At 44.9% G+C, this 19,422-nt stretch overlaps 1 protein-coding gene across 1 annotated transcript in view; it reads right to left on the bottom strand.

Annotated features, from left to right (window-relative positions):
* SLC4A8 (solute carrier family 4 member 8) overlaps positions 1-19,422 on the bottom strand; it is a 60,322-nt gene that overhangs the window by 24,524 nt on the left and 16,376 nt on the right. The window contains exons 5-15 of the mRNA XM_047066356.1: positions 18,735-18,923; positions 17,766-17,857; positions 16,652-16,809; positions 15,644-15,731; positions 14,331-14,477; positions 13,392-13,492; positions 7,420-7,594; positions 6,688-6,821; positions 5,179-5,424; positions 1,675-1,780; positions 908-1,069 (exon numbers count right to left, since the gene is read on the bottom strand). Of these exons, the coding sequence (XP_046922312.1) occupies positions 908-1,069; positions 1,675-1,780; positions 5,179-5,424; positions 6,688-6,821; positions 7,420-7,594; positions 13,392-13,492; positions 14,331-14,477; positions 15,644-15,731; positions 16,652-16,809; positions 17,766-17,857; positions 18,735-18,923 (1,598 nt within the window). The remainder of the gene's footprint in view (positions 1-907; positions 1,070-1,674; positions 1,781-5,178; positions 5,425-6,687; positions 6,822-7,419; positions 7,595-13,391; positions 13,493-14,330; positions 14,478-15,643; positions 15,732-16,651; positions 16,810-17,765; positions 17,858-18,734; positions 18,924-19,422) is intronic.

Here is a 19,422-nt window from a genome sequence, read left to right as displayed (position 1 = left end):
CAGAAACAATGACCCAGAACTAATTCAATATGTTTCCCTTAACTACAATGTAGCATCGCGGAAGTCTAAGAATGTGTTTTTCCTGCATGAGTGTACCATAGACAGCTAATCAACTGAGCTCCCCACCCATTCGGACTTCCTGCCCTGCAAATGTACCTGACCGAACCCTCACTTCCAGAAAACCCACCATTTCTCATGCTTTGAACTCCTTTTCAAAGCAAAAGTGGCCCCTTTTCGCCGCTCGACACCCAGCCTCTGATTCCGCTCTACTAGAACTGGTCATGATCAAACAGCACCATTTGTATCAGATTACTGAGGCTTCAAAGAGTCAAGCAAACCAAGTCAGGAGTATTCTGGCTGCTGCAGTCAATGTCCCTGGTGATTTCACAAACTGCCACAAGAGACATCCCTGGGAAGAGACTTTGGGGTCCCCTACGTATCCAAAGTGATCATCCTGCTCCAGCTCCAGCTATTGCATACTCCATCTCCCAGCATCCTGGAAAGGACACTTCACAGCACTCTGGAAATTGAGGGTTAAGAACTTTTGCAGAACCCCCTTAAACTCCCCTGACACTTTTTTCTTTTTTTAAAGCAATCTCTACCCACCAATGTGGGGCTTGAACTTACGAGCCCAAGATCAAGAGTTGTGTGCTCTACTGAATGAGCCAGCAAGGCACCCATCGCCCGGCACTTTTAATCGAAAAAATCCTGAGTATTAACCCCTCAGCCCACACCACACATTTACGAAAGGCTGCCAGACACTAGAAGAGAATGCCACAGTGGGGCTTGCCGGGACATCTGGAACTTGCCACCTGCCACTCTACTCAGCAAGCAGCATGGAAGCTGAGAATAGACTCTGTTATATTAGAATTCTAACGCGGAAGAAATGTATGAGGGTGCTACCTACTCTGGTTGGGAAATAGCGACTTGTCTTAAATGTCTTTAAGGTGCTCGAGAGGATGAAGGTGGTGAAGAAGAGAATGCAGGACCAAAAGAGCACATCAGGAGTATAGGGTCCATGATGGCCGCACGCAGATCCCGTGAACTCTCCGTGCATCTCCTGGCACTCCTGCGGGAACAAGCATTCTGGGTGATGAAAGGCAGGCACAAGGGAATAAATAGCTCTGGCCTTCTGAGCCCACCCCTCCCTGTCGTCCCACGGTTGCTGGGGAGCGCAGGCTGCTGGCAGTGCCCATTGACCCGTGTGCTTGTGGCGCTCTCGCTTGCACAGGCCCCTTCTGAGTACGGTGACTACTTGGAGTCCTTAGACGCTTTGGAAAATGAAACCAGGATGGTCCCAAGCAAGCATGAAGCTCTGGGAGGGCTCTGGCAATTCATATTGTTTATCTTACAGAGAACTTCCAAATCGGAATGTTCTGCCAGCCTCAGAAACCTGGGTGTGCCCCCGCCCTGCCTGGTTTCATCCCCACATATCCCTAGTGCAGGGACCCTGGGTAGGGTGTACGTGGGAGGGAAGAGAAAGGCAATCTTCTTTTCCCTTTATGTACAAGAGAACTTTTGCTGGGGAAAAGGGTCAGCAAGAATAGTTTAAATAAATAAATAAACAAACAAACAAACAAACAACCTTTATTTTTGAAAACGCCAGACCATGCTGAAGGGCTACCACACTTAAACTTGGCAGTCACAGTGCTACAATACAACTCCCAGACTTACGCTAACAGTCAGGTTGGCCCAGTGGACTTCTGTTGTCACGATATTGTGGTCCTTCCAGTACTGCAGGGTATAGTTGTTTGGATTTTCTGGGAGAGTACACCTGCAGCTGAGGGAACAAGAAAAAAGGATTCCTGAGGAAAGCAGCCAAGTATTTGATTAAATAGTTTTAGCCATGACTGGACTAAAGCCCCTGTCAGAGCCTGCCTCATTTCTCCTTTGCCCATCTCAGGTCCCTGAGATTGGTCCTGTTGCTTGAGGCCCATGGGTAAGCCCAACCACATCCTTATTTTTCAGTCAGCCATTATAAACACAGACACAAATCAGCACATGGGCCTTGAATTAAATTGTGCCGACCACCAAGCTTGGCACAGAATGGTTCTTGGTGGTCTCCTTACTTAGTTTCTTTCACTTAGGGCCTTCCCGTGAAATTCAATCTATAAAGCAAGGAGGACCTGCTACCCCATTTGGCTCTCAACAGTCTTCTCCAAGCCTGGATATCTCCTGCTATCTATACCCTGCCACATTCTCAATATGCTCTCAATATCAGAGGCTCCTGGAATTGTGATGCAAGCTTGTCCTGACACTGCATTATTCCTGGTAATATCCCACCACCATGGCCTCCTCTTGTACCTAACCAGACCAGATCAGACTTGTCCCTCTGGCCAACATGCGGCCTCCCAGTCCCACAATGAACATAGCCATTCCCACTAACTTTGCATCCTCTGTGGATTTAATGAGCATACCTTCTAAGGATATAGTACAACAGAATTAAAATACAAAAAGATCTCAGTAGATTGTAATAGGAGGAAATCAACAAAATAAAACGTAATAGGGAAAGCCATAAAGTCCTACATTTAGGTCTACAAAATCAATCCCAAACTTGGAAGCAACGAAGATGTCCTTCAGTAGGTGAATGGATGCACTATATCTATAACTACACAATGGACTATTATTCAGCACTAAAAAGAACGAACTATCAAGCCATCAAAAGGCATTAAAGACCTTTAAGGCAATAACACTAAGTACACAAAGCCAATCAGAAAAGCCTACATACTGCAGGATTACAACTATATGACATTGCTGAAAAGGCAAAATGATGACGACAGTAAAAAGATCAATGCTTGCCAGGGTTTGGAGTGGTACCGAGGGATGGGTAGGCAGAGCACCAAATATTTTTTTTTGAGAGAGAGAGACAGAGAGAGAGAGAGACAGAGAGAGAGCATGAGCAGGGGAGGTGCAGAGAGAGAGGGAGAGAGAGTGCGGGGCTCCATTTCATCAACTGTGAGACCATGACCTGAGCTGAAACCAAGAGTAGGAGGCTTAACCGAATGAGCCCCCCAGGTGCCCTCAGAGCACAGATCTTTAAGGCAGTGAACTATTCTGTATGATACTATAATAGTGGATATATTATTTATAGATTAATCAAAACTCATAGAATGTACAACACCAAGAGTGAACCCTAATGTAAACTATAGGCTTTGGGTGATAATGATGTCTCCATGTAAATTCATTGTTTGCAACAAACTTAGCACTCTGGTGCACGGGATGCTGATAGTGGGGGAGACTGCACATGTGTGGGAGCAGGGGGTGGATGGAAACTCTCTGTATCCTCTGCTCAACTTTGCTGTGAACCTAAAACTGCTCTTAAAAAATCAGTTCCACATACTTGGAAGGTATTATGCTGAGTGAAATAAGTCAGTCAGAGAAGGACAGATATCATATATCTTCACTCATATGTGGATCTTGAGAAACCTAACAGAAGACCATGGGGGAAGGGAAGAGGAAAAAAAAAAAGTTACAAACAGAGAGGGAGGGAGGCAAACCACAAGAGACTCTTAAATACAGAGAACCAAGGGTGGATGGGGGGTGGGGGAGACGGGAAGATGGGTGATGGGCATTGAGGAGGGCACTTGTTGGGATGAGCACCGGGTATTGTATGGAAGCCAATTTGACAATAAAATATATTTTTTAAAAAATCAGTTCCACATACTAACATAAAATGATTTAAAGAGCTGGAGAGTTCTAGCTTCACAGCTCCAACGGCAGAATGCAACTAAGAAAAATCCCACCCTGAGCTGTATTAACACAGAATTACAGTGTCCAGATCCAAAGTCTACTCAGTCCAAGGCTGGTCACTTTTGTCAATCTTCCCCCACTAGGTCTCATGAGGGCAGATCCTTTGTCTGCCATGTTCACTGCTGTCTCCAGGGCCTAAAACCATGCCCGGCATATAGTAAGTGTTCAACAAATGTTTGTTAAACAAATAAATGAATGATTGAGAAAAAGGTCGAAGAATGAACCTTACTCCAATGCCAATCAGCAATCCACTAGGCTTCAAAGATTATACTCCCCTAATGGTTGTTATTTTGTAATAAAATAATTTCAAATTCTAACAAAAGTTTCTTATGAATTCTGACCTTAAAAAGGGGAATAAATGAATACGCAGAACGTACAAAAATGTATCCGTGACTAGTTGGCAGACCCCTCCATACAGTGTGCTCTCTGCTCAGACAGTTTCGGGTTGAAATTGTTCGCTTTACAACCAGGCCCTCCATATCAGAAATGTACAGCCAGAAGGCAGGGAATTTGATGTACCGAGCTAAAGGTTGAGGATCTTTAGTCATAATTTGGAGAATACTATTCCAGAGAAGAAGTGTTTCTAGGACCAGATTCTCCTGGATGGTTGACAACATGGCGAAATACCATGTTTCTTCTCCCCCTGATCCAAACTGTATCAGGCATGGGAAGAAAACAGTCTCTTGCGTTGAAATCTATGTAAGTAAATAGATTACTAGATCCTTAGGAAACAGAGTAAGAGACCTGTGGATCTGCAAAGAATTGTGAGTATATCTCCACCTAACAATTCCTAAGAGGAGCCTGTACATACATTCAGACGATCTTGATAACATGCTTCAGGGACTCACAAATCCTTGTAAAAAGAAGGTCCTCCCAATAACTCACTTGAATTCTCCCTGCTACCTTTGCAGCCTACTTTTGTCTCGTGCCTGGAACCAAAAGCCCGTGCTCTGGAAAGCATTCCTCATGTCCCCTCTGAGTTTCGTTCTTAGTCCATCCTCTCTGTCATCACTTCTGGCTGTTCTCTGGCAGGCCCCCTGGGGTCTCCACATCCCTATCTAAGCCTTATTTCCCAGAGGGCCAAGACACTTCCTTAACAAAAGGCGCAAGTACTGCCGGGTACACTGCATCAGCCAGTAAACGCAGGCCCACTGATCAATTTAAAAAAAAAAAAAGGGGGGGGCGCCTGGGTGGCTCAGTCGGTTAAGCGTCCGACTTCAGCTCAGGTCACGATCTCGCGGTCCATGGGTTCAAGCCCCGCATCGGGCTCTGGGCTGATGGCTCAGAGCCTGGAGCCTGCTTCCGATTCTGTGTCTCCCTCTCTCTCTGCCCCTCCCCCGTTCATGCTCTGTCTCTCTCTGTCTCAAAAATAAATAAACATTAGAAAAAAAATTTTTTTTTAAAAAGACAAGCAGAAAGCATACTTACTAATACAGGCTAAGGTGGTCCAGCTGGCTGTGCATGTGGATGGGGTAGGTCTCTGCCAGGTGAATGAGCTTTTCTATTGCTTCATAGATGAAAATAATGCAAATCAGGGAGGCAAATGCCTCTTCGGTGAAGCGGGTAATGTAACAGACAAGGGAACTGGCATCAGTTGCCACAAGGACAATACACAGGAAGGCAGTCCACAGTCCGATACAGGCTCGCAGGGAGAGGTATGAAAGAGCGTAATCTCTGAAACAAAACCAAAGTTCATCGAAAAGCATGGATGGGTGAATTACAAAACAAAGGGTCAGAAATGTGGTTAATTCATCTCATCTCATCCATTCCAGTACCGCAACCCAGTTTACCCCTAATTCTGACTGTACTTTACTCCTAAATGCTGCCCAGGGACAGCTGTGACCAAAGATTTGCTCCACGGGTAATATTTGCCCCACAGGTAGTATCTGCCACAGCAAGGACACAGAAAGTGGAGAAGGAAGGAATCGGCCACACGCATTTCTGCCATTACTGCCCAACTTGATTCAGATCTTATTCTTACAGTTAGGAAAAAGGGGCTGGCCCATGTTCCATATGCTCCTACGTCCAATCCAAAATGAAGAAAAAATGTGATAGGGAAAGGAGGCACTGCTAAGCCCCTACCATCAGTAGCAACCACAATATGAAGGGGGCGTCTTAGGCCAAATTAAAAATTGACTTGAAAGGGGCGCCTGGGTGGCTCAGTCGGTTGAGCGTCCAACTTCGTCTTGGGTCATGATCCCACAGTTCATGAGTTTGAGCCCCACATGGGCTCCGTGCTGATGGTGGGGAGCATGCTTGGGATTATGTCTCTCTCCCTCTCTCTCTCTGTCCCCTCTGTGTACGCTCTCTCTCTCTCTCTCTCTCTCTCAAAATAAATAAATAAACTTTAAAAAACTTAATTTGAAATGAAAATGAAGGAATTTGACTTAGCTAGAGAAAGAAAACTCCAGTACGATACTGTGTGTTAACTAACTTGAATTTAAATAAATAAATTTTTTTTTAATTTTTTTTCAACGTTTATTTATTTTTGGGACAGAGAGAGACAGAGCATGAACGGGGGAGGGGCAGAGAGAGAGGGAGACACAGAATCGGAAACAGGCTCCAGGCTCTGAGCCATCAGCCCAGAGCCTGACGCGGGGCTCGAACTCACGGACCGCGAGATCGTGACCTGGCTGAAGTCGGACGCTTAACCGACTGCGCCACCCAGGCGCCCCAAATAAATAAATTTTTAAAAAAGATAAAATGTCAAGACTTCAATCATGGCTGAGGGACATTAATAAAGCTCTTTAGGAGATCTACTATTTTAGGTACAGTACTACCTGGGGGCAGGGCAACAGACCAAATGATGTTCTTTCGTTGGGTTTTTACAATCCAGAGTAATATTTGCCTGATTATGCTCGCCCGGGATCCTGGCATTCAACCCTAACGGCACAATAACACATCCAGTTAGAGTTTTCAGAAAACCAAATGTCTTACTTGCAGAATTTGAACAAAATCTTTTCAAATACAAGCACTGGCCCAGTACTTCCCAGGATGGTGAGAGCCTGTCCCGCAAACAAGGAATAGGCGATCCCAGTCATGGAGGCTCCAAACAAGGATTCAATTGCACTCTGAGGGGGGAAGAAAAATCATCAGAGTCCATAGCCCATCTGTAACTAGTAGCATGGGCTTATGCACATTCCTGACTTAGCTCTCGTGTGTGCCCTGACAAGCCATTTGCTTGTGTTTCATTTTAGCAAGAGTGAAGTATACACATGGTCTAATACTCCTGTAAACGGATACCGTCTTGATAATCCAGGTGCCCAAATCAACCACATAGGATTCCTTAACTAAGTCCTGTTCTTCAGTGACTCAATTCAGTACTTAAATGTACACAGAAAGCACAGTGATACCATTTGTACTATGAGCCGTCATTCAGAGTCACATTAAATTTCAAATGACACTGATCTATCATTTTCCACCCTTTTGAGCACCAGGCAATTCAACCGGGCAGTCAACTAGTGACATTGATGTGCTAGCAGACGAGAGTCGGTTCTAAAGGGAAAACTAGGTTGCTGCTTGGTATGAAATCAGAAGACCACAGTACTCAGTAGAAAGAATCCAATCTCCTCAGCCCTAGCCCGGGGGATTTCCCTCTCAGCAGACTTCCCTGCCAACACAATGTTTTAACTCCTGTTGGGGCCAAGAGAAGTGGTAAAAAGTCCTTACTATGCGTCCCTCAGTGGCTTCTCCGAGCAATCCCCCAAAGGTGATGACAGGTGACATGCAGGCACAGTACAGGAACAGAAAGGAGGCCAAACACTGTAAACTGAGTGCATCCCGGTAGTCGCTCCAGTACCAGGGGGCCTTCCGCTTGATGTCCAACACCAAGCCCCCAAACAGCCTGTGGAAACATGGCAAACAGGCCTCTAACGCAGTCCCTCTTCCACGGAAGTATTTGAACAGCGCACATTTGAAAGCCACTTCAAATGTGCTCTGAAGACATGCTTTGGCTTCCATGTGAGCCCCAGTACAAGAAATCTCTCCGGGGTCAGCACACATTCCATTTGCAAACAAGGGCATGAATTTGAATGATTATCCCGAGCATAAAGAGAATTGCTTTGGGAGTGCATATTGCCCATTCAATAAAGAGTTCCCAAAAAAATTAACGTGAAATTAAGTAATCGCTTCAAACCGCAAATTCTGAGCTGTTCGGAGGAAATGTGCAAAATCCATTCAAGGTATTAAAATCGTTACTTTTATTATATATGTATTCTAGCCAAAGAGCCCCATCACATGCACTTCCCTACGCTGAACAGCTACCCACCTTACTGTTGAGAAATTAGCGTAAGAATTCATTCATGTGGTCGACAAGTAGTAGCAGATATTGTGCCAGGGACGGGAGATGCAGCAGGGAGCAAGACAACGCAGCCCTTCTCCAGCACAGGCGATAGGCAGTGCTGTGAGGGTGCCATGGCAGCATAGAACAGGAGGGAGATTTCAACGGGGACTCAGAGAACGGACCAGGAGCTAGCCAGATGGGGCAGAGGGGCTAGCGTGGGTGACACCTGGAGGTGAGAGTGCATGGCGGGGTCCAAGTGCTAACGCAGATACAGCTCGATAAGACAGTGTGAGGGGCAAATACCAACAGACGGGAACGGTGAAGCTGGAGAAGCCAAGTCACAGAGCGCCTTGCAAACTGTTTTAAGGAATTAGAACTTTATCCTGATGGCATGTCAAGTCACCGAAGGATTGTAAACAGGAGAACAACATAATTAAACGTGCATTCTGGAAGGATCACTCTGGAGGGGGTGTAATGAATGGAACGCGGGGCAAGACTGGAGGCAGGGGATTGGGAGGAGGAGAAGTGGAAGGACTCAAGGGCTGAATCAGGAAGTAGAGTCCACAGGACGTGGTGGCAGGACTTCTGGACCCCTCTCCAGTTCCCAAGGATGAGACAGATCAAGAGCAAGATATCTCACACCAAGAAAGAGCATTTTCAAACTGGGTCACTTTTTCTAGAGTGAGGTCTTTGCACCAGAGTGAAAGTTGATAGGGGAGTCACAAAAAATGCCACTCAGCATTACAGGACAGATCACCTGGTCTCTTCTACAAACCAATGGCATAGAAAAAAAGGAAGGAGAGCTAGTACAGAATGGGATCATAATAACCAAATGCAATCCCTGACTGGATGCTATGTGAAGAAAAAAAAAAAAACTCTAAAAAGATGTGGCTAAGACAATCACAAAAAGTTAAATGTGACCTGAGCATTAGACAATTTAAAGAATTATTGTTAATTTTGTTAGATTTCATAATGGCATGACCGTTGTTTTTTAAAATGTCCTTATCAAACAGAGATACATACTGAAGTAGTTACAGGTAAAATGACATGATAGCAGTGATTTGGTTTAAAATAATCTAGAAAACATAAAAATAAAACAATTACGTGGGGAGAAATAGACAAAACATGACTGGCAAAATGTTAATCACCGTTGACGGGCACATGGGGGTTCATTATACTGTTCTCTCTTCTTACGTGTTTGAAACTTTCTATGATAAGCCAAAAGCAAAAAATGAGCTACTCTTTCATGAAAGGAGGCTTGGCCAGCTCTTTCCATCTCTCTGCCTGGGAGCCTGGAGGAGAACCATGCGACCTGGGGCCTGTACACCAGGGGGAAAGGCCCAGGCAGCTCTCTCTTTCCATTTGAATGCTTTCTCTCCCTAGCCAGGTGCAATGAGTGTGTTCGTGGACACCGGGCGGACACTGTTCTATTCTACCTATTTGTTCTTTTCCTCTGGTTTGGGTGGGTATAGTTGGGATTCACCGTCATCAGTTTATAGCGGTAACATCACAGTCTGGTTCTTGGCTTAGAGAAGAGAGGCAAAGCTCGTTTTGTTTTTAGTCTATCTGGCAAACCTAGCTTAGGTAAGGGGCTATCTATAGGGTCTAACCTAGAGTGTGAGAGTTCCACCTCAGAGTCTGGAACCAAGGCTCCAGTTTGTAATAAAGTGTCACTATGCCTTGCTTTCTCCTCTGTGCAAATAGGACCTTATAGGCAGTTTTGATCGGTCTGGGGCAAGACACAAGTGTTTCTGGGTCTTTACCAAGACAGACTAGTACCATGTGAATATCACCTCTTAATCACCGATGACCTTCCTCTGAAGGGTATTATTCTGGGAGAAGAATCTCCTTCTGTAATAATGAGCCTCACCCCACTTGGCAACCTGAGATGCTGCCACGATTGCTCAGCCCCTGGATGCAGGAGGCCCTTCCAGGGAGGAACGTCTGTGAGTCACAGACAAAAGATGTATGCGAAATGGATTTATAAGAAGCCATAGAAAGGGGGGGCATCTGCCTGCCTAACAGTGATTAAAAGGGGAAAGAAAAGATCTGAGGCTCTTATGGATAATGTAACTATAAATTAATAAAATGATTTCTGACTACTATTTATAGAGTCAGCCTTATCCCTCACTCATGCATAGAATCAGACCATAATTGCACAGCTACCACAAGATCAGGCATGGATGCTTCTCTCCACATTTGAGACTTCCTTTCCCTTTCAACACTACCTTTGATGTTCAAGTTTTTCGGGGGGTAGGAGGCACACAGGGATACGAATTTCAGCTTGATGCAAGAAAGGACTTACCCGTGTAGAGGGTCACTAGGCTCTGGAGCACTGACTTAGGGAGACCTTCTCTGGAGGGCTTTAGGGACAGCCCAGCCATCCATTTGTCTGGTGTGCTTTGGAAGAAACCTGTTTGAAGTGTGTGTGTTGGGGGGGTGGGGAATCATCAAGATAGCAGCTCCTGGTTCTTTTTTTCATTAACCCTTCCCAAAAGTGGCATCCCCAACGAGGTACATAAATATGCCTTGGAAAAGCCCTTTCTTGGAAAACCCTTCTCTTCCCTGCGGTGAAACTTGTGACCTAGGAACACTCTAGTCAGACTTTTGTCTTTGTTATGTACAGGAATGCATCAGCATCACGGAGGTCCAACACACTGTGCTCCAGCCCGGCCTCAGGTTAATACAGGACTGTTTTCAACTTGCCTCCTTTCCTGCCTTAAGAGTCTACACGCCCCCATCTTCATATACCTCCCCGTCCGACAAATAGAACATCCCCTAAGTCTCCAGGTTTTGCCCCAGGCCTTGCAACATGGCACACACAAGGCAGGTTTTCCACCTCGGAGAAACACAACTAATGGTATGAAGAACTAGTTTTTGTCTGTGCAGTCCAGGCAGGTCCAGAAAGTTCTAGGATGTTCATCTATGGGGGAGGGTTTGCTTTGACTCCCTACAAACTTTGAGATTTGGAAAGAGAAAAGGGTTGGCACAGAAGCATAATCTGTGATGCAGGCATGAAGTCACCTGACCTACAAGGCTATAATAGGAGAAAGGCCATGTGTCTTGAGGTCTTTTACTAAGGGCTCTGAGGAAAATTTGGGGAACTCAGGAAGAGGAGGTATCTCCCATACCAAGCAGCCCTAGGCCCTGAACCTAGATAACCCTTCCTTTCAGCTTTATCAACTCCATTAACTTCCTGACAAGACATGAAGGGAGAACTTCCTCAAACCCTAGATGAGTTTGTGAGTAAAGGTACTTTGACACTGTGAGTAAGCATGTGATGATCCTGGCCACATGAGATCTTCTTTTGGGATGTCAGGCACCATTTCTGAGAATCGACAATTCTTGAGATCTAATCTAATGGTCTCCCAAACTCCCACGTGGACTGGATTATAAATGACCCCCTCAAAAGGCCTGGGACTTTAGTTTATTCTCCTCTAACACCAAAAGAAACCTGAAATCTCAAATCATTTGGAGATTGCCCTCATTTCCACTACCTTCAAACTCTAAGTCCTAGGGTGTGAACACCATTTATATTCAAAAGATATATCACCACCCTGAAATACCATCAAACACCCAAGACCCTTTCCCTAAAAAACACCACCTCCTCTAGGACCGCCTCAATCCTGGAACCTATTCTAGGGACAGATGCTTCCCTTGAACTGCTTCTCAATACCAGGCCTCCCCACCCAATTCAGACCTCTCCCAACTTTAAAGAAAATGTTAAATTTACTCTTGGAGGTTGCTCCCTCATTTCAGTGATCCCTTCCATCAAAGAGCTGTTCTTTTCCTCCATGATCACTCCCCAGAACCCAATTATCTTTCCCCACCCTCAAATACATTCCTCCAGCCAGGAAACACACCCCCATTCTGGACACTGCTAGCTAAGTGCCTTCTCTCCTGCTTCTAAGCCCCCTTTCCTAGCTTCTCCCTGAATTTCTAAGAGTAGAAAAATAGATGACTGTCTACAATTCTAGAAAACCCTGAGTTTCCACTGGGTACTGAGGATAGAAAAATAAGGAAAGCAACTTCAAGCAAAGAAGAAAAAAACTAAGGTGAAAGCTAGGAAGTAGAGGGCATTACAAAGCTTCACTCCATGATCTGAGTCCTGTCCTGAGACTCTCCACCCAGCAGATCCTCAGAAACAAGTACAACTTATGGAACCAGAACTATGGTCTCAACCATCTCCCACCATCTGGGGAAACCCTAGATGTCACTCCAACCCAAAATGCCATCCTCTTTCACCACCTTCTTACCTGGCAAATCAAAGTTAGTCTGGGAACCTGCTTCCCTAAACTTCCATAGAGAACCTCCTCCTTGGACATCTGTCTTTAGAGTCTGGGCCTAGAAGAGTAGATTGACTATTCTGAGACACACCCACACCCCTAAAATACTACTTATTTTCCTACCCTAAGGGAGTTTCTTTACTTAAAATAATCACTCAAGGGGCACCTGGGTGGCTCAGTCGGTTAAGCGTCTGACTTTGGCTCAAGTTATGATCTCATGGCTCGTGAGTTCAAGCCCCACATCGGGCTCTGTGCTGACAGCCCAGAGCCTGGAACCTGCTTCGGGTTCTGTATTTCCCTCTCTCTCTACTCTTCCCCACTCATGCTCTCTTTCTCTCTCTCTCTCTCTCTCTCTGCCTCTCTCTCTCAAAAATAAACATTAAAAATAAATAAATAAATAAATAAATAAATAACCACTAAATATTTATCTATATTTAGTCTACTCATGCTACAGAACAGGGATCACTCTAAAAGTATTCATTCATTCATTCATCAGATACTCAGTGCCCACTCTGTGCAGGACACCGTGCTGGGTGCTAGGATTATAATGGGCACCCTGCCCTTACGGAGCAAACATTCTAGCAGGAAGACAACAAATGAAGCAATAATAATAAAGTATGGGAAGGGCTGTAAACCAAGGGGTAGGAGGAAGGTGGCAGACAGGTGAGGGACAAAGCTCAAAGTTGTGACACCACACAGTAGGAATACCTAACCTCATCTAGAGAGAGTCTTAGAAGGCTTCCCAAAGGAAGTGACCCCTAAGCTGAGACAAAAAGGTAAGTAGCAGTTAGCCAGGAGATGAGGGAGGGGACGAGTGTTCAAATCAGAAGGAATAACGTGTGGAAAGGACTGGAGGTGAGACAGACTGTGGTCAGTGGTTTGAGAAACTTGAATGAATGAATACAAGATCTGATAAATTCACAATACTTATTACAGTCAGTGGTTCCATTTGAAAAGTCATTCCCAGCCAAAATACTAGAGAGAAGAAGGCTGAAAGTGAAGACTATGACTCATTCCTTTACACAACTTCAGCCCAGTAAGCAGCATGAGCTGTGAGACGTCTCAGAACTTACCGCCCGGTGCGCTGAAGTTCTGGCCCGCTGTGGCCCCCATGTGGTTCCGGTTCTATGTGGCAAACATTTCCATTTGGAACTCCAGGCATTTTCCGCTTCTCCTTTCAACAGAGGAACACAAAATAAGTAAAGTCAGCCATCTATCCTGTCCTTCCTGTTAACAGCGGGGAGTGATAATGAGATCATCCAAAAACAGCCCCCAAATACCCATGTGTTTGTAGTTTTCAAATGCATTTACTGATTTGGGGCAGTTTATTGACTTTCCTGAAAAACATTAACAACATATAATTTCTCGCCCTCTCTACTAGTGCCTAACTCCTAACCCTGCGTTGCTCAGAGACAGAAATATGGAGGCCTGGACATCAGGTGGGACCTAAGTTCCAGTTTCAAATCTGCCTCTGTATAATCTCACTTCACCTTAAAACTCTGAAGATAGTTTCATTGAAGATAGTTTTATTTATTTGTAATATTAAGGATAAAAACACCTGCGTGGGGATGTTGCCGGGAGGGCTGAGTTAGCATCTGTAAAGCACCAGGCCTGGTGTCTCGTGTACAAGGGCTCCTTGGCCACCTTTGATCTGTCCCAAAGTATGTGGGATTCCACCTGTTCTCTCTATACAACTTGCTCTTTTCGTCGCATGGCTTCATTCACAATATACTCCCAAGAAATGTGCTTTCCTCTCCTATCCCATCCCACATCAAACCTCCAAAAGCTGGCTTTAAAATTATCCTAGAGTAATCCTGACTGATCGCATCACACCTGAGCCAATCTATGTTACTGTGTACTCATTTTTTATAACTGCTCTGTTCATTCTAGGTGCCGAAAACAGGGCTATAGCTTGAGTTATTTAGTATATACCCACATGGTCTTTGCTTTGTCCATGGTGGGTACTCAGTAAGTGACACTTAAGCCACCATTGGCTAATGTGCATACATTACCTGGGAAGGGACATTTTTGGGTGGCTCGATTCTAATGGAGGGGTCCCACTCCCCTGGAGGGAGCACTGTAACCTGGTCTAGGAACTCGTCAATCCCCGCCAGGAGATCGTCTCGCTCTTTTGCCTTATACGCCACATCATGAAAAATCTACAGAGAAGAAAAAACCCTTAGGAAAGTTGAAAATAACTTTACTTAAAACAATCCCCAATGAAGGGCACCTGGTGGCTCAGTTGGTTGTGCAGTTGAGCGTCCAACTCTTGATTCTGGCTCAGGTCATGATCTCACGGTTCATGAGTTCGAGCCCTTGCATCAGCCTCCACGCTAACAGCACAGAGCCTGCATGGGATTCCCTCTTTCCCACTCCTCTCCCCCTCCCCAACTCATGCTCTTGCTCTCAAAATAAATAAATAAACTTAAAAACAACAACAACAATCACCAATGAATGTGGTAAAGGACAGATACAACCTCATGATTTTTATCTCTGTCATGGGGAATGACATGACAATGTGGAAAACTTCAGCATTTAAAAAAGTGCAAGGATAAAAGCATAAAAAAATGAAACTAAAGATGAGATGGGTCAAAAAAGAACTAGATATCTGTATGCTAGTACAAGAAAAGATGAGACTCTAAAGTTGTATAATTGTTATCCCCCCAAAGAGTGGGACAAAAGGCAAGATACATGGGAAAATTTTCCTATCATAATGGTTGGAAAAAGTGGATGAAATTCCTAATGAAGGTCCCCCACGAAATAAGCTTCCCAATCAAAGACAGATGACAAAACACAACCCCCATCTCCCTCTGCCTGCTAACACATAGGCCTTACAAACCCTACCCTGCAGCTTACAGGAGCAGTACAGTCCTCGCTAGGGCATGTAGTGGGGATTCAGCATCATGGCAGCCACAATGTCTGGTTGTTTGGGACGTTCACATCTCAGTACCCAAGCTCATACCCCTGACCCTCACGTGGAATAAGAGTGAGGGTTCTTTATGTAAATAGCTTTTATGTATGCAATTAGCCATCCTCTCTAGAAGGTTGTCAGCCTTAACACCTTTCTCTCTAGGCATCCTAAGAGCCAATGATAATTTTCCCAGAAAAAGATTTTTCTGCATCCTTGGGAGAGATGATATAGGAAGAAATAACCCCAGAAGGTTTGGTCTTCCCACAAAAAGCATTCAGAGAAGTGACCTGACCTGCTTCCCAGAAGACACTGCAAGGGTGGTTATTTTATCCCCAACAGATAACTCAGGGTCTAGCACAGAGTAAATACTCAATACATATTTACAGCATGAACGAAAAGCAGAATGGTGCATACCTCATCTGTCATGATGGTGGCCATGGATCTGCCAATCTCATGGTACTGCTGACCTTTCCCTACTGGACCCAATAGGATAAACAAAAATCTGGCAACACACACAGAGGATGAAATTATAAACTATATAAGAAGACATAAAGAAGTGGCATCTTATTCCTCTCCAAACAGCGAAACATTTCTCTCTCCTATCAACCAGAAATCACTGTGGTAACTTCAATAAAAGGAGACAGACTAATGATGGAGCAATATAAGTGGCCTTGACCTAACAGCTCCACTCTGAGCATTGGACGTATTTGTATGACTCCATTCAATAATGCGGTTATAATTGTTAGGGTTTCCATAGACACAATTCCTTGCTATAGGAAAAAAAAAATTCTTTTTTTTTAATTCTTTTTTTAAAACATGCCATTGTTGTGCAAATTCAAGGTTTTCTGAATCTCATTCATTGCTCTAATAAGCAAATGATGGGGAGAGGAAGTTGACATGATCAAGCCCTGTAGAGGAGTCGAAATTGTGTTCTGGACATCTGAATACTCTGTAATTAATGGGGCTCCGAATCACCTGAATCACCACCTTCAGAGTGCACGAATAGCCTTTTGAACAAATGTGGACATATTTGCAAACCATACAAATCCTGCCAGAACCGTGGAAAGAGACATCAGTACTTTTGCTCAGACATATTTCCCTGAGACACGGCTCTGTGGAACTGAGAGGGTAAGACTCAGGCTTCCCACCAGAACAAGTGATTAGCCTGTGATACGCCCTTGGGATGCTCTTCAGTTCTCCACTCCCAAGGCTATAGTTACTTAAAAGTCATAGCCTTAAAAGTCTTAGAATTCTTCTGCGTGGAGGTTAATCCAACATACCCCCAGTGAGATCGCTGCTGAATTTTAAACAGCATTCCCCAGTTAATCCCAAATTTTGGCACTAGCTGGTTTCTTCTACCAGAGCTCACACAAATCTGTGCTTTAGACAGAATGCGCTGAGTTTCACTGCCCTTGTCTTTACCTTGTTGGGATGGGCACTTCTGTCAGACCCGAGAGAAGAACGGCTGGAGAGAGCCTCACAAAGGCAACGATGGGGCGGTCCAGAGAATCCACCTCACCAACCAGGACATTTGAGGCCTCCGCCCCAGTGGGAATTTTTTTCATGAAATGAAGATCCACCTGAAAGTCCAAAAGAACCCTCTGACAACCTAGGAGCTGTCACCTCACACATCAACCACCTCCCTTACCTTACATTCACCTGTCGTCTCATGATTTAACAAATGTTTGCTCACACTCTTTCATTTGACCCTTGCAATACCTCTGTAAAGTGGATAAAATAGGTCTTATTAGCCTCATTTTTTATTTACAAAAAAAATGAAATGACTGAAACCCAGAGAGGTGAAGTTGACTTGCCCAGTGGAGCCTTTAAGAGAGAGAATTTAAATCCAGGTCCTCTGATTTGAATTTCATTACACCACGCTTTCTCACCGACTGTTTTTGAAGCTCTCGGTCAAATTTTTTCCCTTTTAAAACACTTGACTGCTTTGTCAGAGGTTTCAGCTTTTCTAAATAAAACAGGGAGCCTTCCCAGCAGAGAAGTGACGCGACCCCATCTGTGTTCTAGCTAGTGTCGAGGACAGACCAGGGCAATGAGAGGCTGGAGGCAGGGAGATCGAGGCTTGAGCCAGAAGCTGCAGCGAGGCACTGCTACCGCAGAAATCTTAGGATGCCCAAGTCACAGTCCCCAAGAAGAGCCTCGACCGCAAAATAGTTTTAGGAGACAAGAGCAAAAATATTGTTTCCGCAAAACCCTGGGAGGTGAGAAGGGGCTGCTGAAGAGTAAGCACCAAAAACAACTTTGGAAGAATCGGGAGGTCTGTGTCAGGGAGGCTTATCGGGGGCTCCTCTCAGTTCTAGCATCGAACCTGGTGGAATAAACTTGAGTCCGCCCCATGCAGGCTGGAGTGCAAGGGAGAAGACCCAGGCAGAGGGGCCTCCTTCTCTGCAGAAAGGGTTCTGGTCTTAGACAAAAGGTGTTGAGCTACCAAAGCTTACCCGGCTTCCAGCGATTGGACTCTCGGTTCCACTAGGAATACTCTTAGGCCTACAAGCCAAGCTCCCGTGTCTCTGCTCACCTTGCTTAAATCCACGGGACTGTGTTCACAATTCACGCCATTTTTTACTTCAAGACTCGTAGTTGGAACAGACTGAGGAGACACAGTTTGACCTATTCAGAGAAGACAGAATCCTCTGAGCCTCTGCCCTTTCCCCCCTTTGACACACCCCATCCGTCACCCTTGGCTATGGCTCTCTGTCCTGCAAGGCCCATAGAGAAGAGCTAAGAAGACTGTGCAGATAAGACCCACACATACATGTCTCCTTACGGACTAGTAAAGGGAGGGCAGAAGTCTTACTACTTCCGCACCTTCTTCCTAAACATGTTTGTGGTCCTCTTTTCTTCCTCTATTAAGGCAGGAATTCTTAACCAGGAGTGCATATCAGAGACTCCTTTGGATAACGTTTCAAATACGTAGATTCCCAGGCATATCCCCTGCACGTTGTGATTCAGTAAATGTGGGGACAGGGAGACATAGAGATTAGACCCTGCCTGGCCACCGAGAAGGAAACCAAACAGCGGCTGAGATTCATGGAATGTCTACAACCCGTCACGTACCTGATTAAGGGATTTACGTAGAATCACGTATCGAAACCTCACATTAAACTGATGGGGCAGATGCTATTATCATCCTTATTTCACAGAGGAGAAAGTGAGACTTTAAGAGGTTTAGGAGGCTGCCCGAGGTCACACACTTTGCAAATAGTGGAGCCTGAATCTCAAGCCTCGAAGTCTGACTCAAGAACCTATACTACTGTATTTTGTGTCCCTAATCTAAGATCAATCTGAGGCAACATCCCTAGTGCCACAGAGATAGATGGTCATCAGTCCCAGCCCCCCATCTTGCCAGTAACCAAACCATATTGTGTGTAAGTGAGCATGGAAACATATTAGACAAATATAGCCTGTACCCTCTGGTAACTTAGCATCTTCAACTAGTTCCTAAGTGTCTTATTAATAAAAGAACAGTCACTCCTAATAATCTTACCATTTTTGTCCATCGAATGTGGATCTGACTGCTTCTTGCCAACCTCAGCGAAGGAGCGAACAATGGGAATGAGGTTATTTCTCTTTTTTTCATTCTGATGATGATGCTTCTTGAGAAGGGCTTCCCGTACTTTAACCCTCATGCTGTCATTCAGGTCACTGAACAGTTCTTGCTGGTCCAGGATCAGGTCTGGAAAGCAGGTGCTAACATGAGCACTCAAACTGACAGTCAGTGAACTCAAAGAGGCCCGCGTTGGGTGGTATGAGGGGCGAGGGGCGAGGAGTGGGAGAAACAGTTCCACGAGGGTCATTAAGGTACAAGGTACAATCATACCTCAGGGCCTGAAAGATCTATTTGACGACAGCAGCTGTGACAAGTTATACTTTATGCAGATAACAGATCATTATTATTAGAAACAACCAAGCATTTAATAGGTGCCAGAACTATACTATGAACTTTACACAGATTATCCAATCAAATCCTAATGAAACCTCTGAGAAGGAGGTGGTATTGTAACAATTTGTACAGATCCAGAAAACTGAGGCCCAAACGTTACAAAATTTCCCAAGATCTCACATCTAGTAAGTCGCAGAGCTGAGATTCAATCCCAAGACTATCTGACTCAAAAGCCCACACCGTTACCCACTTTGTTCTGTTATCTGCCAAAGTTCCTCTATATTCCCTTCCT

The sequence above is a fragment of the Lynx rufus genome, unplaced genomic scaffold, assembly GCF_022079265.1.
Source record: "Lynx rufus isolate CCGP_SWC_20201006 ecotype Redwood Valley unplaced genomic scaffold, mLynRuf1.p SCAF_7, whole genome shotgun sequence".
In the NCBI taxonomy this organism is placed as follows: Eukaryota; Metazoa; Chordata; class Mammalia; order Carnivora; family Felidae; genus Lynx; species Lynx rufus.
This window is presented reverse-complemented; position numbering and strand designations above follow the sequence as displayed.